This window comes from Ailuropoda melanoleuca, chromosome 2 (assembly GCF_002007445.2).
Source record: "Ailuropoda melanoleuca isolate Jingjing chromosome 2, ASM200744v2, whole genome shotgun sequence".
Classification (NCBI taxonomy): domain Eukaryota; kingdom Metazoa; phylum Chordata; class Mammalia; order Carnivora; family Ursidae; genus Ailuropoda; species Ailuropoda melanoleuca.
Window position 1 is genome coordinate 53114219 of NC_048219.1, and position 25959 is coordinate 53140177.

The 25959-nt window shown below is 34.1% G+C and overlaps 1 protein-coding gene across 20 annotated transcripts in view; it reads left to right on the forward strand.

The window, feature by feature from the left end:
• ADGRL2 (adhesion G protein-coupled receptor L2) overlaps positions 1-25959 on the forward strand; it is a 609194-nt gene that overhangs the window by 555518 nt on the left and 27717 nt on the right. For 11 of the 20 annotated variants that reach the window (XM_034653754.1, XM_034653755.1, XM_034653756.1 and 8 more), the window contains 7 exons: positions 5086-5097; positions 6024-6824; positions 13331-13624; positions 14153-14256; positions 15123-15308; positions 16149-16187; positions 19069-19252. In XM_034653754.1, coding sequence (XP_034509645.1) covers positions 5086-5097; positions 6024-6824; positions 13331-13624; positions 14153-14256; positions 15123-15308; positions 16149-16187; positions 19069-19252 — 1620 coding nt within the window. The remainder of the gene's footprint in view (positions 1-5085; positions 5098-6023; positions 6825-13330; positions 13625-14152; positions 14257-15122; positions 15309-16148; positions 16188-19068; positions 19253-25959) is intronic. The other 9 variants (XM_034653761.1, XM_034653765.1, XM_034653770.1 and 6 more) reach the window with 3 other exon arrangements.

Genomic DNA, 25959 nt, shown 5'->3' on the forward strand with positions numbered 1-25959 from the left:
GTTTTCTAAAGAAGGAATTGACTTCGGTTTTAATCGTGAGCTACTTGAATGGCTACCTGCTGTTGTGGTAACTTTGGTGCCTGGTAAAAGCTACCATTGTAGTAACTGAGGCAAGTGTTTTCCTTTTTTGTTACCTTGGCCATATAGGAGCATTTCTTTTACCAGATTCAGTGTTGACATCTTAATAAATAAAGCAGATATAACAAAACCTTGCATAGACTTCTATTTTTAATTTGACAAGGGATATTTAAAATTCAGGTGGAAGTTTCATAAGTAGTCTTTAGCTAACGCTCTAATTCTGTGTAGTTTTTTCCCCAATCTCAGAATTCATACTGCTAAATTGTATTCTTCACTTTCAGTAGACAAAAAAGCATTTTAGACAACCAAAAGCTTCAGGATGTTAGGTAATTTTCATAAGCTAGTTTGTTTAATAGTGTCCTTGTCTTCTTTACCTCTTTAAATTGGAAAAAAAGATGTGTCCTGTAATCTTGATTCATGGGCATTTGAACTGAAACTTCTGAAGCAGCAATTTTAATGATTTGAGAAAGTTTTGTACACTTCCCTCCTTAAAAAAAATGGATTTAAACTAAATAATGAAATTGCCTTTTTCAGAACCTCGAAAGCTAGATCGCTAGTCCTGATAGATTTGTATGTCCAAACTATCAACGTTTCTAAAACCAAAGAGCTGAAGTCAGATAAATGTAATATGTCCAATATGGTAGTAATACATTCTTACACATCCTGTGAAGGTGCGGTCTCTCTCTTCTCTGCCCACAGTTTTGATAGATTGGCTTTTTGTGGGTATCAGTTAAAGGCCAAACACAGATTATCTTTTCTTTTCATCCCTGCTCTGTGTTCCTGTGTTACTGTGAAATGGATGCTTTTTTATGTTTTCAGTATTTTCTATACCATTTGTAGGATTGGAAGCCTACTGAGTGCACTGATCTTTATATTATTTCTCTTGTGTGTAGTGTTGGTGGCTTACATAATCATTCTCCTGTGCCACTAGAGGAACATTGTTATTCTTTTGAGCTAACCAAAATTTTGTTCCGTAAAGTCGCTTTCATTTGAATTTATCATGGTTTCTGTCCTCAAATTAGAAAAGGAATACAGCATCCATTCCCAAACAGTGGAATCAGTCAGAGCTGCCAAGAATTGTCTTTCTGGAGCCAGTTCCTGTAACCTAGTCTATAGACCAAGAGCAGTGTTAAGCAAATATTATTTTCAGACTCTTAAGTTATTTCTTGCGCTGTTTTAGAAAGGAAAATGTGGATATCTTCTGGAACATCTAACTTTCAAAATTTTACTTTTTCAGTTCTCCAGAAGTATTGTATATTGTGCACTAAACTTGCAAATAGTTATACGCAGAGAAGTATTTGTTCTTTTTAGTTTTTGTCCTTTAAAAAAAAAAACCAGTAATTAATTTGCTGTTACCTTTCTAGATGTTTGCACGAGGCAGAAATAAGTCTGGCTTTTTTTTTTTTCCAAATTATTCCATGCTAAAGAATAGAATTATAATTCCTATATACTGTACAGTAGTGACACACTATATATTGCATGATTTTTCACTAATATTAAAATTTAATGCAAAGGATATTTTAAATTGTTTTGATATTGGGTAGGATTGTGTATTTTATCTCTTTACCTCATTTTCCTCTCCTTTTGTTTCTTTGTTTCTCTCTGTTATACCCATTCCTTATACTTTCATTTTAAGCCTGTATTTTTCCCTTCCCCTTTGTTTTAATAGTGTTTTTGTACTTTGTATCATTTGCATACCCCTTTTATTATTTTTTTTAAAGATTTTATTTATTTATTCAACAGAGATAGAGACAGCCAGTGAGAGAGGGAACACAAGCAGGGGGAGTGGGAGAGGAAGAAGCAGGCTCATAGCAGAGGAGCCTGATGTGGGGCTCGATCCCACAACGCCAGGATCACGCCCTGAGCCAAAGGCAGACGCTTAACCGCTGTGCCACCCAGGCGCCCCTTGCGTACCCCTTTTAAACTTTATGTAGTTGATAAAAATTGTCACTATAGCATTTATTATATGTCTTTTACCACCTGGCTTTATGCCATGTTCTATCCAGAGCAAATTCTCTAGGAGTTCACACATCCGAAAAACATTCCCTCCTTAAAAAAAAAAAAAAAAAAATTCCGGAATTTCCCATGATTTTTGAAAATTTTATAATAAATTTAGAAATGCCATTGTTTGTCTTACTTTTTATGTTTATAGACAGGCGCATGTAATATTACATGTGACGTTTATACCTACCCAGAGAATGCCTGTGTCAAAAATGTGTGTATCCTGGTTATCCTTTATCATTAACAGAAGTGTTAGTAACTGAATGTAAATGTGTTTAAAAGAGGTCATAAAGGTCGTATAGGACAAAGGGAAATAATTATTAGAATTTCATACCTTACAGGCAAGATGTGGTTTTGATATTTGTGCCTTCTTTTTCAAATTATCATTAAATTATACAGATTATACCATAATTTTAACTGTAAGTTTTGTTTGATTAGAAAAATAACCATTACTATTAATTAAATATTTTTAATGAATCAATGTGAGATTATTCACAATGAAATAGTGTGTCACTTCAGATACAGAGTATGTAGGCTTATGTTTCTTTGGGTCAATTCCGTGTCTTGCACATTGATGTAGTCCTCCACTGATGTTGGTGGGTCGTGTATTTATGTTGGTCTATAGAATAGTAAATGTATTGTTATGAATTAATTCATATAGTCTTTTAAGACAAGTTGCAATATACATCTGGCATGTGATGAAGAATGCTAATTTCATTAATTTTATTGTATTTTTATATTTTTCTGGGTTGATGGAGTTTTGGCTGGTTTGACAGATCTCTGTCCTTTGGGTTTTCATAAAAATCATAATGTAAGGACTTTTGTTTTCAATATCCATATCTCGCGTGATTCGTCAGTCATCAAAGGTTTTATTTATTTTTTATTTTTACATTTGGGTGTTACTTCTGTTTTCATCAGAACTATAAATTATACATAATTTCTATACATTTCTTTTCCGTAAGTGATTAGTTAAATCACAAAGGAAGACTTCTCTATTTAGTACTTTGCTAAGCAAATGCACTGTCATTTTAGTGTATCACATAACAAAGCCCAGCCATTTTCAATGAATGGAAAACAAGTATATTTTATACATTCCTTATTGAACTTGTTTTAAGTTCTGTTTTAAATATGTAACATATTTCAAAATGTATTATTCCCATCCTTTACATTTAATTGATTTACTCAGTAAAATCATTCTTTCCTGAAAAAAAGAATACAGCTGTATATAAATATAGTCTGAGAAGTCACAACACTAATGATTTCTCTTATCCTCATTTTCCCACCACGCCCTTCTGTTATTGATTCTAAGCAGGTATAATATTGCTCTTCATTGAGGAGTAGTTTTAGGCCAACTGGCTTATAAAAAAGAACTGTTTCATATCAGTAACACTGAACTTATTTTTACTGGATATAGTCAGAATTACACATTATAGGGCAAGTATGTTTCCTGAAAGTGGTCAAATAGACCAGGTTGGATGGGGAGGTGACGGCTTAATGCAGAGGGTGATATGCCATTCCTCTGGCAAAAATATTTGTACGGTATTTCTCCCTGAGGTATTTCAGGAGGTCAGTATTTAATCTTGATGAATTATTGTAATTTTTAAAAATTAATCAAGCTAAGACATCTTAATGAAATGTGCAACTACAGTATCTTTGAGTAATCAGTTTGGAGATAGAGTATTAGCACACCCTAATGCATTTTAATAAGGGAAGAGGGAGAATCACAGACATTAATCTGGTCACTTTATGAAATTCAGGCAACATACTTCAAAGCCTACATAGAATCTAAAATAGTGTTTTATGGTTTGTAATTATTAGAATTCTATTTACCAGCAAGAATCTTACATAGCACCCTTCCTAACTGTATAATCTGTTTCTTTAGACTTCTTGGAGGGAGGATTTTTTTTTTTTCTCATATAACTGTACTAATCAGGTTTGTTTTATGGACGCATTTACCTTTTATGGGGTCTGTGGAGTCAAGGTATTTGCTTTGAATGCTCGGTATGATTGTCGTTGCATGCCAGCTTGCTTTCTGTGTAAATTGATGATGGTAGACAATGTCATAATAAGCTAACCATAATTCTTTCTTCCTTTTTCTCCTTGCCTACTGTGCTTGCTTTTTCCTTGTATGTATTTTGCTTACTTTTTTTTAAAAAAATAGACTTAATATTACAAGTTTGAGATATGTAATATAGGGAATTCAGTAAGAATTTTATAATGTAAAGTATATATAAACCGAAATAAGTAAATTTACTAATTCTTAGTGGGGAAGAAAGGCACTACCTGACACCACCCTTCAAAATCCCTATTGGGGTCGCAGGGGAGATTTATATATTCCTGCAAAGGAGGCATTTTTTCTTATGATTAAGATGGATTTTTCTAGAAATAGAAAATAATTTAAAAAATTGAAAATACTAAGATGCATAATTATATATTTATTCTTACATAAATATCTTTGGGAAAATGTTAAAATATAACCATATCAATATTCATTAAATTTGACCTAAGCTCCAAAATTGAATTGTCATTTTATAATATATTTTCCTGTTGTTATGCTTGCCTGATTTTGTCAATTTAATAGTGAGTTCATATGATAAGATAGATGGGGATGATACACCTTTGCATGCATTTGTGTCTGTGCGTACATAAAACTGGATAAAAATGCTGAGTGACTTTGGAAAGGCAAGAGTATATATACCATGCATTAGTGAAGAGTTTCATTATTTATTCAGGTACACTAAGTGAAGCAACATGCCAACGTATTTGTATTGCCTCCTTAATCTACTAAAATGATTGATCCATGTTCTTTTATGTAACTTTAGAATCTTTCTCCTGCTAGGTTTTCCTGTTGTGTGTTTCTCTTTATCCAAAGTAGTACAGCTCTTATTCTTCCTATATTTAGCATCTATTACGAATTCAGTCTTAGACTAATAGTCAATTTATTTTAATCTTTTTTCTTTTTTCCTTGCACTTTTTTTGTTTTTCTTCCGATGCTTAAAATAGAAGTGGAGCAAAAAGGTAAATAACGTATACAGTCTGAACCCCAGCTCCCTGTTATGTGCCTTATGGATGTCACCTCCTCCCTTCCCTCCCCCCACAACACTCCTGACATTAAAATAATCAACAGGATCTCATAAATGCACCTCATAAAGAAGTCGACTGTTTACAATGAAATTATATGACTGCTAAATCTGGTGATGGGGTAAAAAATTCTGAAGTCGGCGAGGGGGAGCTGCTCCTTTCTGTGTTTCTTTTTCACCCTTTATCTCTTTTTCTGACACCCTTGGATATTTTATTATTAAAGTGTCATCTTGCCTGGCTTCCAGAACCCTCTCCATAGCATGCCATGATTACAGGGTCTCCTGGTCGTTTCATCACTGCTTTCCTTGTATTTACTTTTCCTGTTCCTAATTACATTTTCTGAATATTTATGTTTCTTCAATTCAAGCACCTTTGTTTTCAGTCTAACTTTTATAAAAGTTCTAAATAAGCCTTCACGTTGGGTTTTTGTTTTATTTCCTTTATTTTGGTGTTTTGCTTTAGAGGGTTTATAAGTGGGCTAGGGGAGGAAGGTACAAAGTTGGGACTAAAATAAAGTCCTTTGTACACTGTGATGCACAAAGCTCTAAGTTTTAAAGTATAAATTACCAAATTATAAGATTAAAAACGCATAGCAGAAATGCACATTATCAGCTCAGTTATGAATGTTCTTAAACTTGGGTTTGTATTTGTGAAAATAAATGTCAGCCACTTTGTATGCTGGTACATTGATTATTGTAACTTGAGGAAAGAAGGGTGGTACTTATATTAAGTATAAATTTTGGTAAAATCTAATGTTAATAAAACACACTTTTTCTCTTTTGATTTGTGATCATTAAAATTGTGTTTGCCTGTTTAATTTTTTAACTTGGATTAATTGTTGTCTTTTCTCTGTGACTTGTTAGTTTTTGTGTGCCCTGGGACCTTGAAAGCAATTGTGGATTCACCATGTATATATGAAGCTGAACAAAAGGCAGGTGCTTGGTGCAAGGACCCTCTTCAGGCTGCAGATAAAATTTATTTCATGCCTTGGACGCCCTATCGTACTGATACTTTAATAGAATATGCTTCTTTAGAAGATTTCCAAAATAGTCGCCAAACAACGACATATAAACTTCCAAATCGAGTAGATGGTACTGGATTTGTGGTGTATGATGGTGCTGTCTTCTTTAACAAAGAGAGAACAAGGAACATTGTGAAATTTGACTTGAGGACTAGAATTAAGAGTGGAGAGGCCATCATTAACTATGCCAACTATCATGATACCTCACCATATAGATGGGGAGGGAAGACTGATATCGACCTAGCAGTTGATGAAAATGGCTTATGGGTCATTTACGCCACTGAACAGAACAATGGAATGATAGTTATTAGTCAACTAAATCCATATACTCTTCGATTTGAAACAACGTGGGAGACTTTGTACGACAAACGTGCTGCATCAAATGCTTTTATGATCTGCGGAGTCCTCTATGTGGTCAGGTCAGTTTATCAAGACAATGAGAGTGAAACAGGCAAGAATGCAATTGATTACATTTACAATACCCGATTAAACCGAGGAGAATATGTAGATGTTCCCTTCCCCAACCAATACCAGTATATTGCTGCAGTGGATTACAATCCTAGAGATAACCAACTCTACGTGTGGAACAATAACTTCATTTTACGGTATTCTCTGGAGTTTGGTCCACCTGATCCTGCCCAAGGTAAGAATGTTTGCTTGCTAATGCTTATGTCTTTATGAATAGCTTACTTTTAAAAGACTTGGGAGTTTTTTTTTCCTGTTTCCTTCCCCTTTTCATAGTTAAAGCTCAAAGGATAATGTTGTGGTATTTCATGCTGTCACATAATGTGTACATTTTAGCCTTATTTTGGCCTATTTGCTTTCTCTGAATTTTTTCATTTAAATGTTGGTGACAAAAAATTGTAGCATCATTGGTCGGTTTAGTTTTTCATTGCTAAAAATGTAATACCAGCTACAAACCTGTTACCTTTGTTTTTTTTTTTTTTTTTCCCTACCTAACTTCTGAATTGATTACAATCTACGTGCAGACCTTTTAACTTCTTGGCGCCAGTGGTTAAGGGAAATGTGTGTTAGGAAGTCCCAGGAGAATTGCTAGGCTTGATGTACAATGTCAGGCATAAGTGTTCTGAAGTTTTAGTGTCTGTTCTCTGGGTAGGAGAGGGAGTCGTCCAACATCTTCCTAGTAAAATTATACATTTTTATTTTCTGACAAATTGGTGATGGTTTTAAGTAAATATTTCTGTGACTTTAACTGTCACACATAGGCTAAGCATTAAATGATCCTGAGTGATGGTTTATGAAGATGATCAGCTAACATATTGGATTTGTGTTCTCTTTAGTTATCTTTATGGAGGATCATTACTTTAGAAAGTAATATAAAATCTTTGGAAATGTATTTTAGTTGATCAAGTGAATTCAGTTCTGTAGGAAACAATTTATGAGGGTAAATTAAATGAATATTTCATTAGAACAAGATTACCTCATACTCATGATAAAAGTAACCTATTCATATATTGTTACAGAGCTTGTATTAATTACAAGTCTTTTCTATTTGAACAGTAATATTTGTGTTTTAAAGATCTGAATATTTCAATTTATTGAGTTAATTGGAATTTTCCAGTTATTGAGTTACTTGAAAATTTTAGGAACCAGAAAGTTCTTTGGAGTGCTTAAATCAATCTCTTCAACAAGGTGGAAAAGAAATTAGTATCTTTTTCAGCCAAAGCAATATATACACTCTACACACTTAAACATAATTACATGTACCTAAACCTATTTTAAGATATATTAAGTTCTAAATATTGTAATAGGGTCAGGACCTTAAAAGCAAAAGTCACAGCTTTTTATAATTGAATTTCTAATTTGAGTCATTATAGTATACCAGTATGTGATTGTTGTTTAAAAAAGTTAAGAGAATAATGACATATTGACTTAATGCAAGACCCCTTTTACTCTAATTCATGTATCTCTGGAATTTTTTGCCTTAAAATTACAGTAGTAATGTCCATTGTTAAATTTTCAGCAGTTAAATCTTTAAAGGATAATATCATAGAATCATTTATTTTTTTAAAATTTTTGTAAAGATTTATTTATTTATTTTAGAGAGAGAGAACACAAGCAGAAGGGGAAGAGGGAGAGGGAGAGAGAATCTCAAACAGACTGTTTGCTGGTCGCGGAGCCTGACATGGGGCTCTGTTTCATGACCCTGAGATCATGACCTGAGCTGAAATCAAGAGTCAGACACTTAAGGGACTGCGCCACCCAGGCGCACCAGAAGAATTTACTTTTAAATTTAGGCATATCTTTTTTCTCATAAGACCAGCTATTGGGGATGTTTCCTGTATCTTAGCTGTTTTTCTAAAAGCTAGTGCCATTCTTCTCTTTTATCTTAGAGGTTTGTCAAAGGCAATCTTCAGGAATTGACAAAATTTGACATTGTATATTGATTGTTTTGTTAATCTTTTTTGTAACGTGTGTTACTCTCACAGCCGTTACATTTGTTTTGGCAGCAATAAGTCTCTTCCCTCTCCATTAGGAAAAAGAGAAATAAAATACGTTTAAAAATGCAAATTGATAATCAGGCAACACCTGAAAGATTGTGAATAAATTGAGTACAGACTCAGTTCAACAAAGAATCATTGCCCTGTCTACTTGTCACAGAGTACTTTGTGAATACGAGATGAATAATGATGTCATTTTCCATATGTGGGTTACATTCTAGTAAATAATTTGATCCATTTCAGATGAAAAAGTCTTTGATACTTTTGATATTTTTGGAAAGAACAGTTATCAGCTTTGAAAATGGGAAACTTAGGTATATTTGGTAGTTGTGTTCCTACAACTGTGTTTTGTTATCCAATATAGTTAGCCATTCTTTAAATATTCCCAGAAAGTAAAAATTCATATTGGCCCCTTATTAAACTCTTAGTGATACAAAGTTTTATATGACCTAAATCTCTCTTGCTGCTGTTTGAACCATATTTTTTCTCTCTTCTGTAATTTATCTTCATGTGCTTTTAGAGACTCCAGTCTCTCTTATCCAAGATATGTGCTGATATCTATATGCATGTAGATGGGACCTTGCAGAACTATTCTGGCCCATCAATTTAGGTCAAATCAATAAGCCACTGTCAGGTTTGCAGAAGCAAGATCCACAAAACTGATAGGACAGAGCAATCAGAAAATTCAGGTCTTCAGCTGTCATAAAGCAATGATTGACTGGTTTGGCTGTAATTTAGTCTTATGTACTGGATTTGCTACCATGTATGTTTCTAAAGTATACAACATGCTGTAAATTTACCATTCCTTCCATTTTTTGTTGTGGACTGTTTTGTAGTATATTAGCTTCATTACTTTTTCCCATTTTTAAACTGAAGCTTTTTCCTTCCTAACAGGGCAAGTATATTATTTCTTTGCTCTAATCATGATTTTCAAATACATCTTTTTTTATCCTTTGAATTTTTAGCCTTATGTTATCTCTACGTAGTTCGTTCGCTCCATTTCTCTAAACTAACTAACCTTTCACCTTCTCCCTCTCTAAAGTGGGCTTAGGAAAAACCCTTTCAGTCCTATTTTAACTCTTTTCTGTTTCTTAATTTGAATGGCTTTATATTGACTTTGTCTGCAAATTTGATGTCCCAAATATTATTTTTCTTTAAGATTTTATTTATTTATTTGAGAGAGAGAGAGCACGCACAATCAGTGGGGAGGGGGAGACAGAGAGGGAGAAGGCTCCCGGCTGAGAAGGGAGCTGAGGTGGGTCCCAATCCTAGGACCCTGAGATCATGACCTGAGCTGAAGGCAGACAAAGGCAGACACTTAACGACTGAGCCACCCAGGAGGCCCTCCCAAATATTATTGAAAAAATATTGTGTCTTGGGTTTTGACAGTTCCTGAATATTTGTCTTAGAGTAATTATGAAGTAAGACACTTCAATAGGATGACGGAAGATTTTTATCAAGAAAACTACTTAGGTATATTTATTTAGGAAGTGTTAAGCATAGAATACACGTTTCTTGAAACATCTTTCCACTGATAATGATTGCTCAATAAAAGATGATCGTTATTTTTAGACATTGAATAAAGGTAAATTAATGAATACACATTTTTGCCTTTCCGGGCTACATACTCATTGTAACTAGAATTCATTCAGTGAACAATGAGTGAGTTCTTGGACCTGGGTGAGGGAAGTACCACCCTTACCATAAGTGGATGTTGTTACTAGTAAGCACACCATAGTAAATTGAAGCATTCTGTATGTGTTTGTTGAAATTTCCAAGGATAGTTCTTAAATATGTTTATTAGCATTTTATTAGTACCGTTTTGGGGTGTCTGTACTCAAATGACGAAGGTAGGCAGAATGCTAAGTCACTTCATCTGATGCTTGATACGACATTCTGATAACTCTGGGACAGAACTCTGTAAAATGAGGTTTAGATTTCAGATCTAATTTTTCTGTGAATTGCCGTGTTTTCTATTCATTTATAGGATATTCTTGAGTTTTGAATCTTTTGCCATAGAGGTTACATTATGAAACTTTTTATCATCTGTTGCTCTAGTATTTTATGTTATCTGTCCTCATCTTTTCTTGTTTTAGAGATTTACCCAGAAAAGTATCAGTTAAATGCTCCAAAATAAGGGCAGATTGCTTTGTGGGATGCTGTACTTTTCCAGAGCCTTTGAAAATCTTTTGCCTAAAAAAGTAAGATCATAACATTTAAGAGTATGGCCAGGTGACCTTAAACAAATGGCCTAACCTTCTCCGTGGCTCAATTTTCTCATCTGTAAAAGGAAGATAATCATAGTGCCTACTTCATGGGGTTGTGGTAAGGATTAAATAAGATGATCTGATGATCCATGAATGGTGATTAGCATAGCATCTGGTACATAAATGCTGAATAAGTGTAGGCTTTTATCATTATCAGATGCCCTGTTGGGACCTGTCTTCACTTATGGAAGAAATGTTAATTTGTAGAAACAACCTGTGCATTTATGGCTTCATCATTAGAAAAAATTGCTTTCTGTGAAGTTGCTCAACTTCAGCTTTGCAAAATTCCAGAAATCCTGATTGTCTTTCAAAAGGGTTTAATTTTGCCACTCCACAAGTTTATTTTCATGTTTTTCATGATGTCCCAATATTTCATTGATTTATCTTTGAAGAAGATTGATTCCCTTTAAACTTTTGATGAACAAAGGGTGAAAGTGTATGAAATTTATTATCAAAAACATATGCAAACAGGCTATAGCATGTTGCAAGAAATTTTGTGCATTTACTAGAGGTCATTTTATTACCTACCTTAATTCAGTTATTATGAATCTTTCCTGATGCTTAGCTAACAGATCACTAATTGTAGTATTGTTAAGACATATTTCAGTGACTAAATACATACTAATTAGTGCAGCGTCACGAGATACATAAGATGGTATGGCACTAAACCATTTTGCTCTGTCCTTTTCGTTTTTGCTCCGATTCCCCACTACTCTTCAAGATTTGATTCAGAAGCAGTCATTTGTCACTTCTGTATGCTTTTGACAAATGTTAATTGAGAAAGCACTGAAAGCCTGGCTGCATTGTAATCAAAAGAAAATTACAGAGGTTTAACAAGATGTCAGGCAAGTGCTTTACAGAAAAAGATAGACAGGTTTGAATAGGTTTCTGCAGCAGCTGGCCAGGCATGATGTTTGACAAATGTACACAGCATCTCTCATATGGTCAATAAATTATATGGAAATAAAGCATATTATTAAGAAATTTCTCTTGAGATAGAAGGGAAAAAGGTATAGAAAGTGTGTAGTATGCATTTATTGACAAGAAGTTTCTCATCCCTGAAGAACTAGAAACAAGTGCACACTATTTTTTGTGATGGACTTAGAATACTCTGTAGATAGTGGCGGGATTATATAAAGAACTCCATAAGGACCAGAACTTAAAATAATAAACATATTAGTGATAACATGAACTTGTTTTCTAAGTTTTAATGTTCTAGTTTGTTTCTTAAATTATAGAGAAAGCATTAAAAAAAGTTAATGTTTTTATCAGACTACTCGAAAAAATAGTTTTTTTTTAATTTGCTGTAGCTATTAGTTTAAATTTAAAGCATCATATGCTTAAGGTTTCAAGAGCCAGTTATCTATAAATGTTGATAAAACTTTAGTGTGATCACCTAATAGATTGTAAATGATAGCATCAAAGTTTTACTGGCAGAATTTTAGTTGTTTAAACTAATTAAATGGCAATTAATGAAGGAAACATTGAGCGCCATTATTTTTTTCACGTAGTAGATTAAACAGTTTGAAAGTCATGCTGGAAATCAAAAATAACCTTTTAAAATAATTTCAAATGTGTAACTGTAGTTCCTTTTACACTCTCTATTAAGCGTCGGTACAGTATGTAGGGTTGGTTTCAAATTAGGCATGATTTGATCTAACCTGTTATCTTGGTAAGAGATTGCATTAGAACCTCTGACCAAAAATAGTTGCTTTTTCTACCTACATTTTCAAATGTAAATATGCCTAACGAAGCCTCAGATGTTTCCTTACTAACACAGCACAAGCATGCCAAGCTTATCTTCTGTTTGGATCTAATCAGGCATGCTCAAAAATCTCTCAAGCAAGAATGGCTGCTGGGTGGAAAGATGTCACAGTATTTATTTTCCTTCAAGATGTAGAGTGGGTGACTTTAAATTTTCTGTTGTCCTAATTATATGTAATTGTCAGATTTTTATTGATGCTTTGAATTTGATTATTTATAGGGTGTGAACTTCTATAAAAAAAGAATTTTTCTGTATTGTTTCGTAGTAACATATACTTGGTATAGACGCTGAAACTTTATTTAAAACTGTCCTTCAGTTTCTATTGGATGATAAATGATGAAATATACTTAAGCTGTATTATCAAGTATTTCATTGAGAAGTAGACTTAAGACAATTAGAGTCATACAGAAAAATGTAGAGTAAAACCTGAACTTCCTTTACTTAGCCAACAATATGAATAAATAGGAACAAATGAAGGGATTTCTTCTTTCTCCAGCCTTACCGGTGTCCTCACTAATTCTCCTGTTGTTGGTTTTGGGGTAGTCAGATGGGAAAGGGCTTTGTATTGGGTGTGTGCATATACATACTCATGTGTGTGCCTGCATGTGAGTGCAAGTGTGTGTTTGAGATTAACGTACTCATCTTTTTTCCATAGTGCCTACCACAGCTGTGACAATAACTTCTTCAGCTGAGCTGTTCAAAACCACAGTATCAACCACAAGCCCTACTTCACGGAAAGGCCCCGTGAGCACAACTGTAGCTGGATCACAGGAAGGAAGCAAAGGGACAAAACCACCTCCAGCAGTTTCTACAACCAAAATTCCTCCTGTAACAAATATTTTTCCCCTGCCAGAGAGATTCTGCGAAGCATTAGACGCGAGGGGGATAAAGTGGCCTCAGACACAAAGGGGAATGATGGTTGAACGACCATGTCCCAAGGGAACAAGAGGTAAATGTGTACTTTTACATTTAGCGCGAGTAGGTTCTGAATTACGCTGAAGTGATTTTTGAGGAAAGAGGGACATTTATGATAACTAACTTTGTTATTATTTTTGTTAACTTTGGTAATAGAGTGTTGGTAGATAAAGGCTCATAAACAGTAAAAGTTATTTAAGGTCAGGCCCTGAATTACCTCTCCCTCTTAAAGACCTAGGTCAAGCCTGACATTTTTTGCCCATGGACTCCAGTAAGGCTTCCTTACAGCTGCTTCTCTCATTACAAGTATTGTTTTGGATGAGTCCCAAGAAAATCAAGGGCTTTTTGTTTGTTTGCTGTAAATGTCTGATATTTCTATGCTGACTTTATATTTACTGTTTATAATCTGCATTATACCCTACTCTTTGTCAGTTATTGTCAACCACTTCCATTAGCGTTTATTCAAAATTTAACATGCAGTGTAGTATCATTGTAGCTGATTTCCCGAATGCATGCAGAAAAATGGTTTCAATTTCACTGTTGTTTTCTACATCTGTTGTAGGAACTGCCTCCTATCTCTGCATGGTTTCCACTGGAACATGGAACCCTAAGGGCCCCGATCTTAGCAACTGTACCTCACACTGGGTAAATCAGCTGGCTCAGAAGGTTGGTTTGAACCTTTTAATATGATACACATTGGTGATTAAGGGCTTTAACGTCTAACATAAATAATTTAGCTTTGTATGTTAAAACCAGCTTCATCACTCTTTGTTCAGTACAAAAATAAAAAAATTATGCATAGTTTTGTCTGTAAACCATTTATTCAAAGTTACATATGTTTTGGGGCATGCTGTTTTCTCTTAACCCTTTTAATGAGTAGATACTTGCTTAATTTCATTCATATTCAGTTTGTTCAAACCTTTTGATGTTTGTAAGACAAATAGTCCATCGGCCTGATAAATCAAATACCATTAAGTTTGCAACTGAATCCACAGAATGCAAGCAGATGTTTATATCACAGATGATTATGATAGAATAAGTAAAAACGACTTTAAAAGGCATTAGTAACTTTACTATTACAATGCAATGCAGTGACATTTTAGTTTCTCCTTCGTCATCTACCTTTCTGAAATGCAAGCAAGCAGTAGATAATAACTCCCAGTATCGTACTGATTACATTCTGATGTAAATTTCTGGATCATTGGAATAAATAAATAAGATTTTTAAACAGCAGTTTAAAATGGTGGCAGTGAAATGAGCAAACTATCTGAAAAACTTTAAAAAGGATTTCTGGTTTTCTTTTTTTCCTTTCATTTCTTTTAAATGTCTGGTTAAGAATGTCTTTTGTGTGTTGAGGATCTAAGAACCTTTAATCATTTGAAATGAGGAGAAAGTTATTGGTCTCAATTAGTTGCAGATTTTGACATATTTGCAAATATTTCTCTCACCACAACAAAGATACTCAGGAAAAGAACAAGAAGCCGCAAACAGAGCAAGAAATCATACTGAGATAATATAAATTGTCATTTCAGATCAGAAGTGGAGAAAACGCTGCTAGTCTTGCCAATGAACTGGCTAAACATACCAAAGGGCCGGTGTTTGCTGGGGACGTGAGCTCTTCAGTGAGACTGATGGAGCAGTTGGTGGACATTCTTGACGCACAGCTGCAGGAACTGAAACCTAGTGAAAAGGATTCCGCTGGTCGGAGTTACAACAAGGTAGGCAGGAATTTCCTGTGAGTTAATCGGATATTTTTTATGGCAGCTCTTGATTCCTCTAGCATGGGACTGCCAAACCTCTGGCCCTCTTGACATATACTTAGAAACAAAATTTCTAATTTGGTTAATTTCCCAAGAAAGAATCACAGCTGAGAAAGGAACAACATGGCCAAAAAAAAAAAAAAAAAAAAAGTTAAAATCTCTGAGTGAGATTTTAGTTGGTGCAGACATGGCCTGACTGTGGTCCGTACTCCCACTGAAGAATGCATTATCTGCACTTGGAGAGATTGTGTGTTATACATCTCATATACTCTGTACACTAATACGTGCAACTCTTACGGTTGCACTAAAACTGTGACGCATGGAGGAATGTTAGCCACGGTAATACTATTTTCAATTGCAGGTTTTGGGAGAAGGGCGAGTTTCCCCTCTCTAGGAGGACAGTGTATTAGTGCTATTAATTTTTCCTAATAGGACAAAAACTTGGTAGCTATTTTAACCATACTATAAAATAATCACATGAGATTCATATTAAGCCAAAATCCATGGCTAATAAGGTGTTACAGGGTTAAAAAAAATAGACATTTTTGTCTCTTTTAACCACATATTTTGTCTCTGGTTTTATTGTGATACTTTGGATTAGTACACTTAATAAAATGCAGCTATGAACTATAAATATGCAGTTTTGACAATCAGTGTAAACTCATAAAAATCCAGAAGACCACCATGCATAATAAACTTTGAAATCAGGAACACCAGCCTCAGTTTTGAGGATTTCTTTTTTCCTCATTTTCAACAGATAAAATCTAACCTCTGATTTTCTTTTCTTTTACTAAAAAGCTCCAAAAACGAGAGAAGACATGCAGGGCTTACCTTAAGGTATCTCTCCTGTGCTGTCACCCTGCTTTCTCCCTTCTTCAGCTACCTGCCACGCTTTATCATCTTGCTGCATGATCCAATGTATTTCAGTCTTTGATAATTATATAATGTGCCCCATATCAGCTGTACAAATGTTGGCTCTTCTCAGGTATATTACTCTCAGAATAAGCAAATAATTTACCTTTATAATTTTTGCTCTTTTTCCATTCATCCAAACATATGAGAATTTTAATGAAATATCCTCTGAATTGGAAAGTAATCATATTGTCTCTTTGTTTCCTGTGGTCATCTCTGTAGATTAAAAAACAACTTGAGTAAAACAGCTATGATATATTCTTGGCAGTTTATCATATCAAAGACTGTATAGTCATAATGTATGTGCATGAAAAAGTCACTGCTTTCTTATCTCTGTGGTGTACTCTTAAATAAAATAGGCTTTGTCCTAAAATTTTTAGGAGTCATTTCTCGAATCAGGTTGATATGGGGATGGGCTACTAGAAATGAAATATAAATAATGTGACGGTGTTATCAATATATGTTCTATGTTGGTTTTTATCAGACTAATAGACACAAAGCCACTATTTGGCTCAGAATTCTTGTTCACTCCAGCCGGTTTTTTTCCCTGTTATTTCCAAGTAATAGGAAACGTGCTGAGGCCGACAGTGGACTATGCCATGCTATTTCTGTGTGATAGACCAGAATAATATTACCAGCTTGTGTTTTGTTTTATTATGTAAATTTTAGACGTTTCTTTTGGGGGGATAGTTATTTTCTAATTGTACGCATCTGAGGAACATATCCTTAGTAAATCAAACCTTAAAGAACTAACCCATATACATATGACGACAAAACAAAGGAAGCTTGTAGTTTTGTAGAATAGAAGTTATTCAAAAGCCATGACTACCAGTTTTGGTTGGCAAGATCTAGGGGAAAAAAAAACAAAAAAAGAAGAAGAACGGCATGTCATTAGTTTGTAATAGACATTGTTGGACTTGAGAACTTTACAAGAAAAGGTGGTAGGAAAATCTGTTTTTAGGTCGTAATATTCTGAATGTCCTTTCTAGCCTGTTTAATGGGGGCAAAGAAATAACTGCTGAAGTGTATAGAATTTGTCGTACTGAAATTTTCAGTTCATCTTTAAGGTATTAGTTAATGTGTGAAATGTAGTAATTGGTATGTTGCCCAGGACATATATCTCAGTGGGAAAAGAACAGCTTTTTTTCTTTGGCGGGGAGAGACTACTTAAGGAATATGATTAGGCTAATGATCATTTTTGATTCTGCTAGAAAAGTACAAATGGTAATAAATAAGGAGTGTTTCAAATTAATAAAAGCATGTCATCAGCGAGTTATGTGTATATGTAGTAAGTTACAGCATGACCTTAATTTCTGACCGGTGTCATTTTCAGTATCTCTCAAATGAGCTTCTCTGCTCAGATAAGACTAATAAAACTCCTTAAATTACAAATCAGAAGCTGACTTACACTATGCAAATGAAGCGAGTTCCCACTTTGTGACAGAGGATTCATTTGTAACTTAGATTAGAGACTCCAGTCTGTATTTCTTGGTGACTAATGAATCTGGCCTCAGCAGACCAGTTTCTGTTCCACTCTAGTTAATGGCTGCAGCAGTATCACTGCGAGCATTTTGACTATTCTATCTCCCATTAGAGAGAGAAAAAAGCCTTTAACGCCACTTGGAAGTATCTTCCACCTGCCAGGAAGGTCATGGTGGATCACAAGGCAGACAGAACGAGGATATTAAGATGGATTAAACTAATTAATCTTACTTTGACAGTAGCTTCAAACAACTTTTCCCCCTGCTTATTTCAATATCGTACCTCAAACTAGCAATTTTTGTTGTTGTTCTTTGCACAATGTATGTTCTTTTCCCTCCGTGATTACCAATAGATCAAAACAATTTATATATCTTCTTAATGGCATATTATGACAGGTAGATGGCATAGAGTAAATAAGCTTAGTGGTTTCAGCTATCCGCACCAAAGTCAGTGAATAGCTGCAGTAAATATCAGTACAAAAGCCTGCCTTCAATTGCTTAACTAACTGGGTTATATTTTTTATTTAATGTTATTTTGCATGTTAAACCTACAAATATGAACATGTACAACTTGGATGTTTATGAAGACTTTATTCTACTTTTCTTAAATTATTTTGTTAAAATTTTCCATTAAATTATTAGTTTCCATTTAATTATTGGTATAGGCTTTAAATGTTTTGCTCTCTTGATCTTTTAAAAGCAGATCATTGTTTATGAACTAAGATATATGCTCAAGTGTTTTCCAGCTGGACAGGGAATTGGAAGAGTGAAATATTCACAGATAACGTGTAAACTTTGAAATCAACTTGTTTTTTTCCCAAATGGTAATAAGTAGACAATGTTATAAGGCAAAACTTTGGTTATTATTTTAGTTCAGGTTCCAAAAAACAGTATGGTGTAACTTTCAAGCATAAATATCAGGCTATTCCAGAGACATCAGTGTTTTCTATTCAGAACATTTAGAACTCGAGGTTGTAAATAGGAGTGACCGTGCATGGACCAGTAATACCTCAGGCTAAGAGCTGACATTGGTTGTGCTTCTCTTTGACAATCGAGATATTGTTAGATAAGTATCAACAAGCCATCTTTTCACGTTTACCCTTTATAATCAAATAGCAGTCTACTAATCTTCAGTTAGTTTAATTTTGAGATGGTAAGATATGTTCCTAGTTGGCCAGGTGTATTTTGTTCAGGTGTTCTTCCATCTTGAAATAAGAATAAATCATCACGACAGATAAATATTACAATTTTCACTAGTCAGTGATTGAAAATCACCCTGGTACTGGAAGCAGTCAAAACTCATGGTGGTTTTCTAATGGATGCAGGCAATTGTGGACACAGTGGACAATCTTCTGAGACCTGAAGCTTTGGAATCCTGGAAACACATGAATTCTTCTGAACAAGCGCATACAGCAACAATGTTACTTGATACATTGGAAGAAGGAGCTTTTGTCCTGGCTGACAATCTTGTAGAACCAACCAGAGTCTCAATGCCTACAGAAAATACTGGTAAGTGAATACATTGTCAAGTTTAATTTTGATTTAGAAGATACGTATTTAAGAGAATGATGCTTCCCTTCTGAATCTGTTCTTTCCCGGAGCCAAACTTCTCTTTTGTCAATTTATTATTGAGCACACTTCATAAAATTAATGCAAAAGCCCAAATCTGTCTGTATCTTTTAAAAGTTGGTTTTATGTAGGTTTTTTTTTCCCCCGACTGAAAAATCATTAAAGGAAAGAAGCTTAGAGTACTTAAATGCCAGAATATGGATTGCGTAAGTAATGAAAGTGCTTGCTATGGAACTGTGGCAAATGCTTTTCCATTTTATATAATATGTTCCTAATGAATTTGAATTACTTTCTGGAATGTGTTCTCCCAGCGAAATATTTTAGGCACACAGAATTTGAGCCAAATGTTTATACTAAACACAACTGCCTTCAGGTGAAAATGTGGTCAGCGAACTACATCTCCCATAATGCAGACTATACATGCTTCATAGATTGCAAACTAGCTGCAGATAGTTTTCGAAGCATTTAAATTTAGAATTTAAATGCTGGCCATGAGAGGTAGGAATTCACTTTTGATGATATTTGAAAAAATACAGTAAGTACAGTAAAATTATATTCATTTAGGCTTGACTGATTTATAATTGTTGGTTATTCAGAGGGGTTGAACTCAGATGAGCTTTGTAATATCTCTTAGAAAAGTAAAAAAGTTTCCCAAGCATTAATGTAAAAAACAAAAAAAGCCAAAAGGGAACACAGATGACTCTTCTACCAAAAGAATGCATTGGCACAACAGATATTGAATGAGGCATTGCTCTGTGGGATGTCATACCTCATTGCCTAATTGTGCCTGGGACTTTGTATTTTAAAATTCAGAAAATAAAGGTGTATAGAATCAGATTATTATAACTGAATTTAAATTCAAAACCTTAAGTTTATTTTAAATAACTGAATTTTTAGAAAGAAAAAAAGTGTAATTAAAATCATATGTTTTTATGTACTGTGAGCTTTGGGGATGATGAATAACTCAATAACTTCACAATAAATGAAGTCAAGATATATAATTTGGCTGGCCATGATCTGGGATACCAGTCATAGGGAAAATGATGTGCTACCACAGCTTTGGTAGTAATACAAAATGAATAAAGCTCCCCGTTTCATTATATTTGGTTAATTTATTTGCTAGTCTCATAAAATTCTAGGATGTACACTGAACAATTTTTTTCAATTTTCCCAGTGATGTACTTGTAAGGATAAAAGTGTGTAAACTTGATCATCTTAGAGGATGAATCATAGAATGTATTATTTGAAGTGGCATGTTATGAACTACATTTGTTTTCAAAATCTTTCAATGGCCGTGAAAAAAAAATACACCTGATATTTCCCTCCTACACCCTCTCAAAGTGTGCAAGAATATTTGATGGGCCAGGGTGACATGCTGTGTTCCCATCAGCTTCACATATACAGGACACACTGTCTGAGATATTTCAATGCCAGTTTGAGACAGAGTCTGAAAATGTAAATGTCCAAGAATATATTTTTTTCCTGATACTTGTTTTTCAGAATGCTCAAAGATTAATCTTCATGCTGTTTTTTAAAAAAAAAAAATTAACTAAAAAAGATGGGGCACCTGGCTAGGTCAGTCAGTAGAGCATGTTACTCTTGATCTCGGGGTTGTGAGTTCAAGCCCCACATTGGATGTAGAAATTACTTTAAAAACTAATAAAATGTTTTAAAATTTTTAAAAAGAACATTGTGGGTAAAGATTCTTACAGAATGTAGTACACATTTTACTGACTTCTCAAAAATAATGCCCTGAACTTACCATATACATGTAGATTACCCAAGAATTATCAGTATGAAAGTCATTTTACATTTTCTAGCATAGTTATGTCTTTTTATTTGTTTGTTTCTAGAATACAATTTTGTGGCAAATATCATCCATGATTCAGTATGAGGAAAGCATCTACCTTTTTCCTAGGACTTGTTCTTCTTTTTAGGCATGAAGACTAAAATAGCCTATTATTCCTTTATAGCCTCACTTTCCTGAAGCTCTTATCTAAATTTAGGGCATGGCTACTTATCTTAGGTTATTAAGACAATTTGATTTACTCCTTAATGATTTCTCCTTGAGTCCTTAGTTTAACTTCATTGTGTGATTTACCCTTATAATACATGACCTCATAAAAATGGCACAATTATTATAAATGTAACTGATTATAGCTTTTTTAAGTCAACTTGGAGATATAATCTATATACAATACAAGCAGTTGTTGTAAATGTACAGATGAGTTTTGACAAATGCACACTATGTGACCAACAGCATGGTCAACATTCTGTCACCTCAGAAGGGCCTTTGTTCTCTTGTAGTAGATCTCCTCATACCCCCAGCCCCAGGTGACCACCAATCTGTTTTCTGTCCCTGTAATTTAATTTTTCCTTTTCTGGACCTTTAGTTGAATGGCATCATAAAATGTACTCTTTTTGACCGTGCATTTTTGCACAGAATGATGTGTTTGAGATTTATCTGTGCTGGTGGGAGCATCTTTAGTTCAATCCTTTTTGTTGCTGAGTAGTATTCCATTACAAGGAAACACCACTGTTTGTGTTTTCACAATCTCGTTAGGTGTTTACATCATTTCCACTTTTTCAATGTTACTTGTAAAGCTGCCATTTTCCCAAGTGGTTGTACTATTTCATACTCCTAACTGCTGTGAGACTTCAGTTACTCCACATCCTCACTGACATTTAGGATCGTCAGTCTTTAATTTTAGCCGTTTGAGTGCTTTGTAGTGTCAACTCATTTTGGTTCTATTTTGCATTTGTGTGATAGCTAAGTAGCTTATTGCTGATAACTGTTCAACTCTTACGTGTTTGGGCCATTCATGTATCTTTCTGTGAAGTGTCCATATAGTTTGCCCATTTTTAATTGGGCTGTTTTTCTTCTTAATAATGAGTTATGAAGATTCTTAATATATTCCTTATATAAGTCTTTTGTTGGATATATGTACTGTGAATATTTTCCCTCAGTTATATGACTTTTCTTTTTATTTTCTTAATGATATCTTAGGAGGAGCAGAAGTTTCTCATGTTGCTAAAAAATTACCCACCTTCAACAATATCTAGTTAATCCTATTTCACTCATTGCTCTCACCACTGTATTTTAAAGCAAATTTTAACATATTATTATTACTGTAAATACCTTAATATGAATCCCATGCTTTAAAAAAAATATAATGTCATTTTCACACTTCTAAAAATTAACAAAAATAAGTTCAAAAGATAACAAAATATGTTTAAATTTACTTCATTTTTGTAAATTTGTTAATACTTAATTTGTTTTGACCAGGAAACAAACAATTCCATGTGGTAAGTTTGATACATTGCTTGAGTCATTTCTCTCTACATCTTTTTTTTTTTTAACTTTTTCCTTTTTTTGAAGAAATTGAGCAGATGATTTGTGCTACGGAGTTTCCCACATTCTGGATTTGGCTGTTTTCATCCCGGCTGTATCATTTTACATGATTGATATATACGGTAATTGGATCTGGAGGCTTGATTAGGTCAGGTTTAAGTTTGTTTCTTCACTTCTTTTCTCCAAGAACTTTCTAATGCATCCTGCAAAAGAGGCCCATGTTAGGTTGTCTTTCTTTGTGATCTTATGATTGATTAGGTGGTTTAGGTGTTATCAGCCTAATCCATCCATTATAAAATTCCATATCATTTGTTTTCCCAGTGGACTTAGCAGCCAACATGATTGTCAATTAGGCTTAGTTATATTGTGGTAACAAAAACCCCGAAGTCACAGCAGCTCACAACAGCAAAGGCTCATATCCTCCAAACCACATCACCATTGAGGCTTGGCTTTGGCTGTGTGACCTGTCATCTTTAGTCAGTTCCATGTTGTTTGTACCTTGGATTCAGGCTGATGGAGCCTCGAATGTTGCAGGTCTTCTGGCAGAGGTCATAGTTTTCCCTATATGTTCTCTTTTCTCCCCGTCTCCTCTCATTGCAGCCACTACTCGGTAATGAATTTGGAAAATACAAGGACAGAAAAATATATTAAAGTCTTACCTACAGCATTGGTTGTGAGTGAGGCTTTCCTATGAATAAAGTGTATTCAGTGTCAGGAAATCTTTTGTACAAGGCATATATTATTTCAAGTGTACAGAATATATAGATACAGAGATTATCATAAATATCTGTATTCCACTCTGAGCCACATCTTAGTATTGTACTATTTTTGCTTCACATTTTGGGGGGGAAATAAATAGTTACTGATAATGTTTAAGTCCTCTGGGTCTCCTCCTTGTTAATCAGATCAAGAAAGGCATAAACTTTCTTTAGTAAGCTGCTTTTCTTTCTTCTAATTTTGCTCTACAACTATGCACATTTAACAGTTGCTTTTTGTGTTTTTAACATTAATGATTTCACACTATAGATGTAGTTGTATAATTGTCCCTTGCCCTTATAGTTTTCATACTCATGCACGTTAATATGTGCATCTCTGGTTCATTCTTTCATTCGATCTAAGATACATCACAATTATTTATCTATGCTGATGATAGGTATTTTAGTGACTTATGCTTTTTTGCTAATAATACGGAAAACAGTGAAGGATTTTGTGTGTCTTTGTCCTCATATGTGTGTGCCTTTCTAGACATATATGGATACACACACCTAGAAACAGAGTTTTTGAATGATGGTATTTATTAAATACTGCCAAGTTGCTTTCTAATATTGTTTACCAATTTACATTCTCACCTGTTAACACCATTGTTCTCTCTCTATTACTCTTTTTGCTAAAGGACACTTTGTTATTGACATAAATGTTATTGTTCTAATGGGTCTGAATTGATCACATTATTGTTTTAATTTGCAGTTCTCAGATTACTTAATGCCTTTATTGGGTATTTTAGATTTCTCTCCTGTGAATTTGTTCTCCATGACTTTTACCTATGCATCTGTTTCTCTGTAGTTAATGCATTCTGGACACTAATTCTTTGTAGACTATATAGATTGAAAACATTTATTCTGTGCATGCCTTCTCTTTTTTACTTTGTTTATGGTATCTTTTGTTTCACAGAATAATGAAGTCAAATTTATCAGTCTATTCTCTTAGGGTAGGTGCTTTTGGTATCTTATTTAAGAAATACTTTCCTTTTTGGTGTCCTCAAGAAAATTTTCTCCACAGTGATACCTGTAACTTTATAAATGATCTTATATAAGACTTTAGAAATGATAAAACTTTGCCTTTTTATAATTATGTTGAAATCTACCTGGAAATTATTTTTTTGGTGGTATGAAGGAAGAAACTAATTTGGTTTTTGTTTTCTGAGGGTTTTTTTTTTTTTTTGGATAATATGTTGTTTTAGTACTTTTAGTTCGTAATTCATTCCTTTCCCCAGCAGTTTGTAAGGATATCTTTGTCATTTCTATACATGTTAGAAGTGTGTTATGCATTTCTCCTTTTGTTTTTGTTTTAATAATATTACTGTCTGGTGAGTTCTTTCATTTCTGCTCCTGGAGTTGCCTTAGCTAATTTTGGCATGTCTTTTCCATCTGAATTTTAAAGTCAGTTGTCAAGTTCCACAAACTCAAAAAATCTTTTTTTCCCCCAAAAAATCTTGTTGGAATTTTTATTAGAATTAGGCTGAAGAGAGGGAAACAAACCATAAGAAACTCTTAACTATAGAGAACAAACTGAGGGTTGCTGGCGGGGAGGTGGGTGGGGGGTGGATTAAATAAGGATGATGGGCATTGAAGAGGACACTGTGATGTGTGCTGAGTGTTGTATGTAAGTCATAAATCACTAAATTCTACTCTGAAACCAATATTACACTGTATGTTAACTAAAATTTAAATAAAAATTTGAAAAAATAAAATATTATATTATAAAAGAAGAATTAGACTGAGTATGTAGATTGATTTTGAAAGAAGTTTCATAGCTTTATTTACCTGTTGAAGTCTCCCAGATAAGCTCTTGTATAATTCTCCATTTGTTGTTAGGTCTTCTAATAAAAGTCTGTATTTTTCCCATTAATATCTTGCACTTTTAAAAATCAGGTTTATTCTTAAATAACTTGCATTATTTGTTTTTATTGTAAAGTATCTTTTTTAAAATTACATATTCTATTTGTTTGTATAGGATCACAGTTGATTTTGCTCATTGCACCCTTGCTAAATTTTTTTACTTTATAATATATAGAAGCTCTCTCAAAACTACTATGTAGTTAATTGTATCTTCTGTAAATAGTAAGTTTGCTTTTTTCCTTCAGTCTTTACGCCTTTTTTCTTTTTTCTTTTTTTTTAAGATTTTATTTATTTATTTGAGATAGAGAATTAGTGAAAGAGCATGAGTGGTGATGGGGGAGGAGCAGAGGGAGAGGGAGAAGCAGACTCCTCAGTGAGCAGGGACTCCTATGGGGGTGGGGGCTCCATTTCAGGGCCCGGAGTTCATCACCTGAGCTGAAGACAGACACTTAACTGACTGAGCCACCCAGGCACCCTATGTACCTTTTTTCTTGAATTACTGCATTAGCTAGGTCTTTTAGTACACTGCTAATAAATAAAACCCCTAATAGGGATCATCCTGACTTTAGAAAGAATGCTTCTTGAGTTTTTCACTATTGTTCGCCTATAGGTTTGGATAGATAAACTTTATCTGATAACAAAACCTTTATCTGGGTAAGGATTTTTTCTTTTATTAT